The sequence below is a fragment of the Salvelinus alpinus genome, chromosome 2, assembly GCF_045679555.1.
Source record: "Salvelinus alpinus chromosome 2, SLU_Salpinus.1, whole genome shotgun sequence".
NCBI lineage: Eukaryota > Metazoa > Chordata > Actinopteri > Salmoniformes > Salmonidae > Salvelinus > Salvelinus alpinus.
In genome coordinates, this window is record NC_092087.1 from 14,170,110 (window position 1) to 14,184,908 (window position 14,799).

At 44.5% G+C, this 14,799-nt stretch overlaps 1 protein-coding gene across 5 annotated transcripts in view; it reads right to left on the bottom strand.

Annotated features, from left to right (window-relative positions):
• The window catches only part of LOC139542608 (neuron navigator 1-like), a 97,986-nt gene that overhangs the window by 39,427 nt on the left and 43,760 nt on the right, over positions 1-14,799 (bottom strand). For all 5 annotated transcript variants that reach the window (XM_071348277.1, XM_071348258.1, XM_071348286.1 and 2 more), the window contains 2 exons: positions 11,713-11,854; positions 2,384-2,696 (listed from right to left, as the gene is read on the bottom strand). In XM_071348277.1, the coding sequence (XP_071204378.1) occupies positions 2,384-2,696; positions 11,713-11,854 (455 nt within the window). The remainder of the gene's footprint in view (positions 1-2,383; positions 2,697-11,712; positions 11,855-14,799) is intronic.

The window sequence follows — 14,799 nt, forward strand, 5'->3', positions numbered from 1 at the left end:
ATACTAGGGTGCAAAAGAGCAAGAAGATAAATAACAATATGGGGATGAGGTAGTTGGGTGTGCTATTTACAGATTGGCTGTGTACAGGTACAGTGATCGGTAAGCTGCTCTGACAGCTGATGCTTAAAGTTAGAGAGGAAGCTATAAGACAAAGAATGCTTCACAGACAGTGTTTTACAGTGAATTTGTCTTTGATAAGAAGCATGGGAAGATTAACCAAGAGGGAAACCCAAAGAGATGATCCATGTTCTGCATGGAATACACTGCTATTTCTTCTCAGTGTTCTTGTACAGTACTAGGCCTTCCAATCAAACTCTGGCACAGACTTTCAACATTTCATTTGATATCAAGCAGATATCCGCTGGCAGTGGCTACTCTCCATGTGGAATCCATTTAGGGGAGGTTATGGACGACAAAGATATCTTGCAAAACAAGTTAACAATCATGTTTCCTCCCCCGAAGATGTCACGCCATTCATACTTCTACTTTAACACAAACACACTCTTTATGAATGCAAACAGTAAAAACCCTTTCCTGTATAGCAGTCACTTGGAATAATGATTTCATATTAAATCATCAAATTGCTAAGTTACTGCCAACTCAACAGGACTGGACCAACAACAAGGTGTATAGTGCAGAGAGAGAGAGAGAGAGAGAGAGAGAGAGAGAGAGAGAGAGAGAGAGAGACGTGGGCCCTGGCAGTAAACCCCAAAAATACTAAAATAATGATTTTCCAGAGAAGATCCAGATCTCAGGGAATTAGACCAAAGTTCTCAATTGGTACAAAATATATATAGTACTGCACACACTACAATTACGTAGGGTTAAAAATAAGCTCAACTAGGCACATTAATGATGCAGAACACGCAGGGCATTCTACGCCATTAAAAAACAAACTCAAATTGAATGTGTCATTGAACCAATTACACTTTATGGCAGCGAGGTGTGGGGTCCACTTGCAAAATAAGATTTCAACCAATGTGACAAACACCCCATTGAAACCCTGCATGCAGAGTTCTGTAAGATTCTCCTACGTGTCCAGAGGAAAACTACAAACAATGCATGCAGGGCAGAGTTAGGCCAATATCCATTAATAAACTCCAAAAAGAGCAATTAAGTTATAGAAACATCTAAAATACAGTGACCCCCTCTCATATCATTACCAAGCCCTGCAATGCCAAGAGCTGAGCAAAGAAAAGAGTCCCCTCATCCAGCTGGTCCTTGGGCTGAGTTCACAAACCTGTTCTACTAACACACTGAAGCCTCAGGACCAGAACATCCAATCAATCAGATCAAAACAAATTACAACACAGTCCAAACAAAACCTCATTATGTATTGGGAAACACAAGCACAAAGCAAAATGCTGTGCTATCTGGCCCTAAATCGACTGTACACCGTGGCAAAGAATTTTACCCTGGTTACTGATCAAAACCTTAGAAAAAACTTGATGGGGGCCTCCCAAGTGGGGCAGTGGTGTTAGCCGTGCCTCTAGAGATCCTGGTTCGAGTCCAGGCTCTGTCGCAGCCGGCCGCAACCGGGGGGTTTGGCTGGGTCGTGTTTTGGAGGACACACGGCTCTCGACCTTTGACTCTCCCGAGTCCGTACGGGAGTTGCAGCGATGGGACAAGACTGTAACTACTAATTGGATATCACGAAATTGGGGAGAAAAAGGGATTAAAAAATATTTAAATTAAAAAATAAAAACTTGAGAAAGTACAGGCTCAGTGAGCAGTGAGCACAGCCTTGCCTTTGAGAAGGGTAAACACAGGAAAACAAAGGCTGTGCAACCACTTCACTACAGCAGAACCCGAGACAGAGAGTTTAATTTCCCCTTATTCAATGTTTCAAAGACCTCTCTGATGAGGATAGGCTATCTGTCCTGTTGGGGGGAGGCACACAGAGAGCTGTGGGTTGGCAGCGCACTACATTGCTCCCTGCCATAAGATAAGGGACAGTGTCTGACAGACCAAGCAACCTACACATGTTCTCTATGCTTATTGTTATTGTTCAATGTATGGTTATTTTGACCCTTGGTTATTGTTGTTACCATTGTCCTGTTGACAATATTGATTATTATTATTAATTATGTTAATATTGTACATTTTCAAAGTAAGCTTTGGCAATACGTACATTGTTACATCATGACAATAAAGCAAACTGAATTGAATTGAGAGAGGGGAGAAAGACCTTAGAGCAAGAGAGGCAGAGCGAGAGAGACAGAGCGAGAGAGACAGAGCGAGAGAGGCAGAGCGAGAGAGGCAGAGCGAGAGAGACAGAGCGAGAGAGGCAGAGCGAGAGAGACAGAGCGAGAGAGGCAGAGCGAGAGAGGCAGAGCGAGAGAGACAGAGCGAGAGAGAGATAACACATGTTATTCAATCTGACCTGCCACTTTGAGCACGCTCTGAGAGGTGTGGGTAATGGGTGAGGTCACGCCCACAGGAGGGTGGCGCCCCTTCTTATTAAAGTTCCCTGGCTGACCCAGGATTTGGGGCTTCCTCAGTTCCCCTTTGACCCCCGCGTCCTCACTAGCACCCTCCATGGGTCTGGAGGACTTCCTCCACTTGCTGGGGGTCTCGGTCTTGAGGCTCCCAGTTTCGTAGCTGCCCCCGTCCATCTTGCGTGCGGCCTTGGCATCCTCACTGTACCAGGACAGGCCACTCTCCACCAGAGAGCGCTTCTCAGCATCGGTGCGGAGCTGCATAAGGACATAGGGACATAACCATTGAGATATGAAGTATTCTGCAAATGGAAAATTATATTTGTATGGGCACAATGGTAAACACAGTGTTGAAGTCAATTCCATTTCAGTTCAATCAATGAAGAAAATGTATCAAAATTCTGATTTAGGAATTCTTGAATTAAAAAAATTAAAAAAATTGAATTGTAGGGATCATGTGAGAGGCAGCCAGGTGTGTGTGCGTGTGTGCGTACAGTACATATGAGACACTGTGTTTGTTATCTCTGCCAGAACCTCAGTTTACACTCAGTAATCTCTGCTGTCTCGTCTGAGTGTCTGTCTGCATTTCAGAGAGAGAGCATGTGGGAGGAACTGATAAGCCTGTACTGTTTAACATCAGAGATTCACTGCGGTCACTATGTTATGATCTGAGGAGTCTTTCACTGCAGTAGTCACTAATAGAAAGAATGAATCAAGGATGAATCATGTTCTCCTTTAAATCCCATAAATGCTGGTGCATCATGGATGATCAGTCTTTTTGACTTGGCGTTCTGAAGCCACATTACATGCTCATGACATGCATTGTGGATGACGTGCTACATGAAAGGTTGGTCAATCTGGGCTGATTTAACAGTGTACTCGATTCCAAATGCCCCAGTTTTGCTTCAGCTATTTTCACAATGTTTTTCAACGCCCTCCCCTTTCTAAGCCGCTGCTACCATATTACGTAACGACTGCTCTTTCGTGGTCTGCGGGGCAGGCACAATATTAACTGTCCAATTAAACTAGAACCAGCTGAGAATGATTCACTCTGACCTTTCCTTACAATAACGTTCAGCACGGTGGCCAAGGCTGGGAATGGCCAAAACAATATAGTACCTTCCTGTAGGGCACAATTCACCTCAACTCTATTGAATCACCTCTGCTCTCCTCTTTGTTGAGCAGCGCAAGACTCATTCATCAAAACAACAAGGACACAATGCTGTTTCACCTAACGCGTCCCTGAGCAGAAGTCTGTTAATACAAGATGGACACTGGTTTAGTGGGGAAGTCCATAGATAGAAACTAAAACAGGAAACGCCCGTGCTCAGGTCTGTTCAACGCTGGTCTGACGAATATGATTCCACGTTTCAAGATTGCTTTGATCACGTGGACTGGGATATGTTCTGGTTAGCCTCAGACAACAACATTGATGTATACGCTGATTCGGTGAGCGAGTTTATTAGCAAGTGCATCGGTGATATTGTACCCACAATGACTATTAAAACCTTCCCCAACCAGAAACCGTTGATTGATGGCAGCATTTGCGCAAAACTGAAAGCGCGAAGCACTGCTTTCAATCATGGCAAGGTGACCAGAAACATGACCAAATATAAACAGTGTAGCTATTCCCTCCGCAAGGTAATCAAACAAGCTAAGCGTCAGTATAGAGACAAAGTAGAGTCGCAATTCAACAGTTCAGACACGAGACATATGTGGCAGGGTCTACAGTCAATCACGGATTACAAAAAGAAAACCAGCCCGGTCGCGGACACCGACGTCTTGCTCCCAAACTAAACAACTTCTTTGCTCACATTGAGGACAATACAGTGCAACTGACACGGCCCGCTACCAAAACATGCGGGCTCTCCTTCACCGTAGCCAACGTGAGAAAAACATTTAAACGTGTTATTAACCCTCGCAAGGCAGCCGGCCCAGACGGCATCCCTAGCCGTGTCCTCAGAGCATGCGCAGACCAGCAGGCTGGTGTGTTTAAGGACATATTCAATCAATTCCTATCCCAGTCTGCTGTTCCCACATGCTTCAAGAGGGCCACCATTGTTCCTGTTCCCAATAAAGCTAAGGTAACTGAGCTAAACGACTATCGCCCCGTAGCACTCACTTCCATCATCATGAAGTGCTTTGAGAGACTAGTCAAGGATCAGATCACCTCCACCCTACTTGACACCCTAGACCCACTCCAATTTGCTTATCGCCTCAATAGGTCCACAGATGACACAAATTGCAATCAACCTGCACACTGCCCTAACCCATCTGGACAAGAGTAATACCAATGTAAGAATGCTGTTCATTGATTACAGCTCAGCATTTAACACCATAGTACCCTCCAAATTTGTCATTAAGCTCGAGACCCTGGGTCTCGACCCCGCCCTGTGCAACTGGGTCCTGGACTTTGACGGGCCGCCCCCGGGTGGTGAGGGTAGGAAACAACATCTCCACCCCGCTGATCGTCAACGCTGGGGCCCCACAAGGGTGCGTTCTCAGCCCTCTCCTGTACTTCCTGTTCTCCCTTGACCGCGTGGCCATGCACGCCTCCAACTCAATCATCAAGATTGCAGACGACACTACAGTGGTAGGCTTGATTACCAACAATGATGAGACGACCTACAGGGAGGAGGTGAGGGCCCTCGGAGTGTGGTGTCAGGAGAATAACCTCACACTCAACGTCAACAAAACAAAAGAGATGATCGTGGACTTCAGGAAATAGCAGAGGGAGCATCCCCCTATCCACATCCACGGGACAGTAGTGGAGAAGGTGGAAGGTTTTAAGTTCCTCGGCGTACACATCACAGACAAACTGAAATGGTCCACCCACACAGACAGCGTGGTGAAGAAGGCGCAATAGCACCTCTTCAACCTCAGGAGGCTGAAGAAATTTGGCTTGTCACCGAAAACACACTTTTACAGATGCACAATTTAGAGCATCCTGTCGGATGTATCACCGCCTGGTACGGCAACTGCTCCGCCCACAACCGTAAGGCTCTCCAGAGGGTAGTGAGGTCTGCACAACGCATTACCGGGGGCAAACTACCTGGTCTCCAGGACACCTACACCACCCGATGTCACAGGAAGGCCAAAAAGATCATCAAGGACAACAACCACCTGAGCCACTGCCTGTTCACCCGCTGTCATCCAGAAGACGAGGTCAGTACAGGTGCATCAAAGCTGGGACCGAGAGACTGAAAAACAGCTTCAATCTCAAGGCCATCAGACTGTTAAACAGCCATCCCTAACATTGAGTGGCTGCTGCCAACACACTGACTCAAATCTATAGCCACTTTAATAATAAAAAATTGGATATAATAAATGTATCACTAGTCACTTTTAACAATGGAACTTTATATAATGTTTACATACCCTACATTACTCATCTCATATGTATATACTGTACTCTATACCATCTACTGCATCTTGCCTATGCCGCACGGCCATCGCTCATCCATATATTTATATGTACATATTCTTATTCATTCCTTTACACTTGTGTGTATAAGGTAGTAGTTGTGAAATTGTTAGATTACTTGTTAGATATTACTGCACGGTCGGAACTCGAAGCACAAGCATTTCGCTACACTCACATTAACATCTGCTAACCATGTGTATGTGACCATTAAAATTTGATTGATTTTAAGTAGCTACAACATTATACCAAGCCATAAGAGGGAAATACTGTACTAGGCTATCATCCCAAAATATGACCAGTTGATTGTAGGTACTATGTTGCTGCTTTGAGAGCACCATACCGTATCTAATGGGGTATCCTGTTGTGAATTGGGGGGCTCCGAGGAAAACAATTGGGCACAGTACGCCTTGACAGCACACCTACTTAATGTGATATAGTCACAGATGGCTCAGTCAGCAATACTAATCCCCATAATTCATCACTCTTCTCTCTCTGGAATGAGGACAAGGACAGCAGGAAGAAGCAGTGTTGCCACAGTAACACCAGGAGTGACAAGATGCCTGCAAAGCATTTTTCACCTGTGAACAGAGAACTATGCTACGCATGCCTCTCCCCAATGTCAATATGCCTTGTCCATTGCTGTTTTTGTTAGTGATTATTGTCTTATTTCACAGTGGAGCCTCCAGCCCTGCTCAATATGCCTCAGCTAACCCTCTTGTCCCACCTCCCACACATGCGGTGACCTCACCTGGTTTAATTTATGTCTCTAGAAACAATACCTCTATCATCGTCACTCAATGCCAGAGTTTACCTCCACTGTATTCACATCCTACCATACCTTTGTCTGTATATTATGCCTTGAATCTATTCTACCGCGCCCAGAAACGTGCTCCTTTTACTCTCTGTTCCGAACGACCTAGACGACCAGTTCTTATAGCCTTTAGCCGTACTCTTATCCTACTCCTCCTCTGGTGATGTGGAGGTTAACCCAGGCCCTGCAGTGCCTAGCTCCACTCCCATTCCCCAGGCGCTCTCATTTGTTGACTTTTGTAACTGTAAAAGCCTTGGTTTCATGCATGTTAGCATTAGAAGCCTACTCCCCAAGTTTGTTTTATTCACTGCTTTAGCACACTCTGCCAACCCGGATGTCCTAGCCGTGTCTGAATCCTGGCTTAGGAAAGCCACCAAAACCCCTGAAATTTCCATCCCTAACTATAACATTTTCCGAAAAGATAGAACTGCCAAAGGGTGCGGAGTTGCAATCTACTGCAGAGATAGCCTGCAGAGTTATGTCTTACTATCCAGGTCTGTGCCCAAACAATGAGCTTCTACTTTTAAAAATCCACCTTTCCAGAAACAAGTCTCTCACCGTTGCCGCTTGCTATAGACCACCTTCTGCCCCCAGCTGTGCCCTGTACACCATATGTGAATTGATTGCCCCCCATCTATCTTCAGAGCTTGTGCTGTTAGGTGACCTAAACTGGGACATGCTTAACACCCCGGCCATCCTACAATCTAAGCTTAATGCCCTCAATCTCACACAAATTATCAATGAACCTATCAGGTACAACCCCAAATCCGTAAACACAGGCACCCTCAGATATCATCCTAACCAACCGGCCCTCCAAATACACCTCTGCTGTCTTCAACCAGGATCCCAGCGATCACTGCCTCATTGCTTGTGTCCGTAATGAGTCTGCGGTCAAATGACCACCCCTAATCACTGTCAAATGCTCCCTAAATCACTTCAGCGAGTAGGCCTTTCTAATCAACCTGGCCCGGGTATCCTGGAAGGATATTGACTCCATTCCGTCAGTAGAAGATGCCTGGTTATTCTTTAAAAGTGCATTCCTCACAATCTTAAATAAGCGTGCCCCTTTCAAAAAAAATGGAACCTGGAACAGATATAGCCCTTGGTTCACTCCAGACTTGACTGCCATTGACCAGCACAAAAACATCCTGTGGCGTACTGCATTAGCATCGAATAGCCCCCGCGATATGCAACTTTTCAGGGAAGTTAGGAACCAATATACACAGGCAGTTTGAAAAAGCTAGCCTTTGCTTTCCTAACAGAAATTTGCATCCTGCAGCACAAACTCCAAAAGGTTCTGGGAGAATAAAGAGGTCCATGGAAAATAAAATCACCTCCTCCCAGCTGCCCACTGCACTGAGGCTAGGATACACTGTCACCACCGATAAATCCAAGATAATTAAGAATTTCTATAAGCATTTTTCTACGGCTGGCCATGCTTTCCACCTGGCAACCCCTACCCTGGTCAAAAGCCCTGCACCCCCCCTGCACCCCCCATTTCTCCTTCACCCAAAACCAGATATCTGATGTTCTGAGAGAGCTACAAAATCTGGACCCCTACAAATCAGCAGGGCTAGACAGTCTGGACCCTCTCTTTCTAAAACTATCAGCCAAAATTGTTGCAACCCCTATTACTAGCCTGTTCAACTTCTCTTTCATATCGCCTGAGATCACTAAAGATTGGAAAGCTGCCGCGGTCATCCCCCTCTTCAAAGGGGGAGACACTCTAGACCCAAACTGCTACAGACCTATATCCATCCTACCCTGCCTTTCTAAGGTCTTTGAAAGCCAAGTTAACAAACAGATCACTGACTATTTTGAATCCCACTGTACCTTCTCCGCTATGCAATCTGGTTTCCGAGCTGGTCATGGGTGCACCTCAGCCACACTCAAGGTCCTGAACGATATCATAACCTCCATCGATAAGAGACAATACTGTGCAGCTGTATTGATAGACCTGGCCAAGGCTTTCGACTGTCAATCACCACATTCTTATCGGCAGACTCAACAGCCTTGGTTTCTCAAAAGACTGCCTCGCCTGGTTCACCAACTACTTCTCAGACAGAGTTCAGTGTGTCAAATCGGAGGGCCTGTTGTCCGGACCTCTGGATGTCTCTATGGGGGTGCCACAGGGTTCAATTCTCGGGCCGACTCTTTTCTCTGTATACTTCAATGATGTCGCTCTTGCTGCTGGTGATTCTCTGATCCACCTCTACGCAGGCGATACCATTCTGTATACTTCTGGCCCTTCATTGGACACTGTGTTAATTAACCTCCAGATGAGCTTCAATGCCTTATAACTCTCCTTCCGTGGCCTCCAACTGCTCTTAAATGGAAGTAAAACTAAATGCATGCTCTTCAACCGATCGTTACCAGCACCTGCCCCCCCCCGTCCAGCATCACTACTCTGGACGGTTCTGACTTAGAATATGTGGACTTCTACAAATACCTAGGTGTCTGGTTAGACTGTAAACTCTCCTTCCAGGTTCACATTAAGGATCTCCAATCCAAAATTAAATCTAGAATCGGCTTCCTGTTTCGCAACAAAGCATCCTTCAATCATGCTGCCAAACATACCCTCGTAAAACTGACCATCCTACCGATCCTGACTTTGGCGATGTCATTTACAAAATAGCCTCCAACACTCTACTCAGCAAATTGGATGCAGTCTATCACAGTGCCATCTGTTTTGTCACCAAAGCCCCATATACTACCCACCACTGCGACCTGCATGCTCTCGTTGGCTGGCCCTCGCTTCATTTTCATCGCGAAACCCACTGGCTCCAGGTCACCTATAAGTCTTTGCTAGGTAAAGCCCCGCCTTATCTCAGCTCACAGGTCACCATAGCAGCACTCACTCGTAGCACGCGCTCCAGCAGGTATATTTCACTGGTCACCCCCAAAGCCAAATCCTCTTTTGGCCACCTTTCCTTCCAGTTCGCTGCTGCCAATGACTGGAACGAATTGCAAAAGCACTGAAGCTGGAGACTCATATCTCCCTCACTAACTTTAAGCACCAGCTGTCAGAGCAGCTCACAGATCACTGCACCTGTACATAGCCCATCTGTAAATAGCCCATCCAACTACCTCATCCCCATACTGTTATTTTTTTTGCTCGTTTGCACCCCAGTATCTCTACTTGCACATTCATCTTCTGCACATCTATCACTCCAGTGTTTAATTGCTAAATTGTAATTATTTCGCCACGATGTTCTATTTATTGCCTTACCTCCCTTATCTTACCTGATTTGCACACACTGTGTATAGACTTTTTTTTCCTTTTGTGTTATTGACTGTATGTTTGTTTATTCCATGTGTAACTCTGTGTTGTTGTTTGTGTCGCAGTGCTTTGCTTTATCTTGGCCAGGTCGCATTGTAAATGAGAACTTGTTCTCAACTAGCCTATCTGGTTAAATAAAGGTGAAATAAAATACACATTTAAAATAAAGAGAACCTCTGTACTTACCACGTCACGCTGATACAGAAGAAAATCTGAATTCTCAAAACAAAGTTGATTCCTGAAAGTTGACGTGATCATTCGTGTTGTAAGGATAAGCGAAGGGGTCACTAAAGGGCTATTAGAAGAGCCTTATGAAGCGATATCAGTGACTGTTTTCCCACCTGAGAGATCACCTACTAAAAGTGTCACCTTTCAACCAAATTGACTTTCAATCCAATGTAGATGTCCACAGACTAAGTTGGATGAATGATTTTGCAGTGTTAAATGAAATGTAAAATATCACATTGATTTCCAGTGACTGGATAATGCTAAACAAGTGCTGCACAATGACATCATCAACTTTATCCATGTCTGATTGATGACGTCATCATCTTTATCCATGTCTGATTGATGACATCATCATCTTTATCCATGTCTGATTGATGACGTCATCATCTTTATCCATGTCTGATTGATGACATTATCACCTTATCCATATCTGATTGATGACGTCATCATCTTTATCCATGTCTGATTGATGACATTATCACCTTATCCATGTCTGATTGATGACGTCATCATCTTTATCCATGTCTGATTGATGACATTATCACCTTATCCATGTCTGATTGATGACGTCATCACCTTATCCATGTCTGATTGATGACGTCATCATCTTTATCCATGTCTGATTGATGACGTCATCATCTTTATCCATGTCTGATTGATGACGTCATCACCTTATCCATGTCTGATTGATGACGTCATCATCTTTATCCATGTCTGATTGATGACGTCATCATCTTTATCCATGTCTGATTGATGATGTCATCACCTTATCCATGTCTGATTGATGACGTCATCATCTTTATCCATGTCTGATTGATGACGTCATCATCTTTATCCATGTCTGATTGATGATGTCATCATCTTTATCCATGTCTGATTGATGACATCCATGTCTGATTGATTGACATTGTGGTGTTGGCCGTGTGAACTGTTTCTTTGGGACTCAAATGACAGATTTGACACGCTTCTGCAGAGGGTGAATCATACACACAGGCAGGCAGGGAGACAGACAGGCAGGGGGACAAAGAGACAGGCAATGGGTGCAATGTAAGTCATGAAATACAAACCTGAACTTTGAGAACAAAGAACTTAGGTAATTGTAGTCTTATATATATATATATATAACTTAGCAAGAGTCATACACATACCTTGTCAAGGTAGACTGCTCTCATCTGTTCCCAGTTATAGCAGTGAGACAGTGTGTGTGTGCGTGCGCATACAGTAGTTTGTCAAACAAAGCAGGTTGACAGGGAAATAGATTCATTGTCAGTCATGAAATACTGACCTAAACTTATAGATGAAAAACGGTGTTCTTCCATAACTCACACTGATAAAGATGTTCCTTTTTATCTGCTGGATTATGCTTTTAGGTCCTGTCAAATACCAGGTATACTGCTCTACCATCACAGGGTATCTGCTTACAGTTTCTCCAGTATGATCCGTGTGTGTGCAGGCAGTAGCCTATATAGTTTACAGAGATACAACAGAAACATAGCTAAGGCTGTTGTGGTTGAATGTGCCCTTCACTCACCATGGCAGAGGAGTTGCGTCTGGATCCGAGGGGTGTGGTGGGCAGAGAGTTGAGGGAGGAGCTGGCGTTGAACTCCTCGGAGCTGAGGTTGTCTACAGAGCCATCACTGAGCCCACTGCTGATGGAGCTGCTCTCTTCCCAGCTGAAAAGAGAAGGGGTCAAAGGTTATAATGAAGCAGAGCATGGTACTATTTAGAAGGGAATATATAGTTACTGTGTATTAACAGTTATAAAGCTATCTAACAGTAAAGGAAAGGGGGATACCTAGTCAGTTGTACAACTGAATGCATTCAACTGAAATGTGTCTTCCACATTTAACCCAATCCCTCGTAGTTAAAGAGGAGGTTATTAAAGGATAAGACAAAGGTAGGTCTAAATTGGCAACAGCTTTGACTGTCCATCTGTCCTCCTGAAGGGATACCATGGTAACGGCCAGCTACATGCTGTTCGATCAGACAAGGGATGCCTAGGTTGCACCACACAGCTGCTTTGATTCTAACACAACTAGGAACTATCTTTATCCTCTCAGTGACAAACTACAGTTCCATGAGTGGCACTTTGACTGAAGTTTCCTCAGCACAGGACGTTTATGTTAAATCAAGTAGACTGGGCGAGGCCGAGGGTGGCAGTGGTTCGACAAGAAGCTCAGGGATAGCGTGCTCCAAGGAGCGATAGAACAGGGGAGTTAGAGGAGGAGAAATCCCAGTGACAGCTGCCTGTGGGTCTGGGCTGTCATCCCGCCACCCGCCTGCCTGACCTGGCCTGGCCTGTCCTGGGACAGATGATGCTGGAGAGGCCCATACGTGAGAGGAGGGAGGGAGGGAGGGGAGGGAGGGAGGTGGACACACAGATGAGCAGTTACAGTGTGGTACTGTAACCCAAAAATGTGTTGCTCGCTCACAAGACAGCAACTAATACTTGGACCAAATGGAACCCTGAATAAATCTGAATGAGTGAATTTGAATTTCACACTCTGAAAATACAGGTCATTGAATTTCACACTCTGAAAATACAGGTCATTGAATTTCACACTCTGAAAATACAGGTCATTGAATGTAACACTCTGAAAATACAGGTCATAGAATGTAACACTCTGAAAATACAGGTCATTGAATGTAACAAGTGGTGGAGGATGTAGTCGAGACGATTATTGTCATGTAAAGCTCAGAACAGGACAATAGAACTTTTTAAATGGAGACCCGGGTTCTAAAGCGAGCTTTGTATGCCTTTATTGTTTCAATAGAAACATCTGAAGAGTGCTGTAATGTTAAGTACCTCTTAGATGTATGTAACTGTTATGTTCTCTCACAAACGTGTCAGATAGCAAAAGGAAGATACTGTAATAAGACTCTTAGAAAGCCAAGTCATTCCTGACTTCTCTGTCTGTGCTTTCCTTCCCGGCTGAGTTGAAATGGCTCTTTGTGGGTTCCTACTCTGCAATTAGCAGGGTGATGGAACATGGAATTGCATATGTTGAAAACACTGGGAGAAAAAAACAGTCTGAAGAAAGTCTGAGGCAGAGGAGGCAATTGGACTTAATCACATGGCTACGGAGAAGTGAGTCCCCCCCCCAAAAAGGGCATTGGGTAAAACCTAGAATCTACCAGTCACTGGAACACTTCAGTATATAATGTTGCGCACTGAAGTGAACCACTACCATAAATGTACAGGACAAAAAGCATATGTTGGTGTCGGTCACAAAATTGTATAATGTCCCTTAATTAATCTTGCATTTCTCAGAAGCACCAATCACCTTAAGTGGATACATGAATCTAAAAAGAAGTTTATAAACTAAGGGGTTTATTTCCTTTCCATCCCTCATCAGGTAGACATATAAAACAGACACATAGAACTGTTGGCCAACACAGAGACAGGGTGTTGAGTGATGTTTTAATTGGCGGTTGTGGAGCTAAGAGTTCTAAGCCTGATCTGTGTTGCTGCACTGCAGTGCTCTCCGTAGGTGGTTCTCAAACACAACCATCTCATTAAAGATAGTCCACAGAAATTAGTGGCAATTATTAGTTAATATCCTTTCCAAACCTCTAAAAATCCTTTTAATATCCTTTCAAGAATAGTAGGAATATTGCATCCGTCTGATCTGTTAGCTTTATGTCTAGCTGGCTTGGAGAAAATAGATATTGAAGATGGCAAGATTGGGGGTTTATATATTGAATGCTAAGCAGAGTTTTGTGATGTGCAATGGTTGAAATGTACTTCTTGGTCTATAAACTTTGTACAGAGGACTGAGGTGAGCCGCATTTGTCGCCACTCTAAGCAGCAATGCTATAAACAGCAGTCTTGGAACAACCACAGACCAGCATGGACCTAGTAATACTACAACTTGACCTAAATGTGTGATGAGTTGATGTCCAAGGAAAGGTTCCATCTTCTACATTGTGATCTGAAAATGTTATTCTCGTACACACTGGTGAAACCAGATCACATTTTGAGGGAGAGCCTGTTCTTTAAGGCAAGTCATTCAGTGTTCTGGCATTATTAAACTGATTAACAGAGATCCACAGGTACTCACCCCAGTCTTTTATATTTGAAAAGTCACACCTTATGCAGTAGTTTCTAGCCAGTGGTTTGTTACAAAGGAATGACCCTGTCGAGTCCAGTATCTCCCCAAGGGGATGGCAAATCCAGGAGAGACCGGGAGGGTCTGCAACTCGGTATAGCCTGTAGTCTGTTGATATTGCAACATGTGTCTACTTTGGAGCTTACATTTCAGAGTTAAAACTCAGACAAGGAGGGTGGGAGGAACATAACCACCCACTGTACTTCATACTTTGGGGTGGAAATTAGCTTTTTGTTTTCCGTGGCACTGCTCCAAGCTTACCGGCTGATTCATGCGTTAGTGCTATTATTTGAATTTCTGTCGTTGAGGAAATGTTTTGGTTTGAAAGATTGAGGGAGGGGTTGTGTGGTGGGTGAAGGAGGGAGGGAGGGGGGAACAATATGATCTACATTCTCCCCTCCTCCCTAGCGGAGCACAAACTGGGACCAGCTGTGTGCAACAAGAGGACTCTTATTGGTTACCAAAAGATTGTCATTGTGTAATGCACTAGATGTTCATGGCTAGACTAC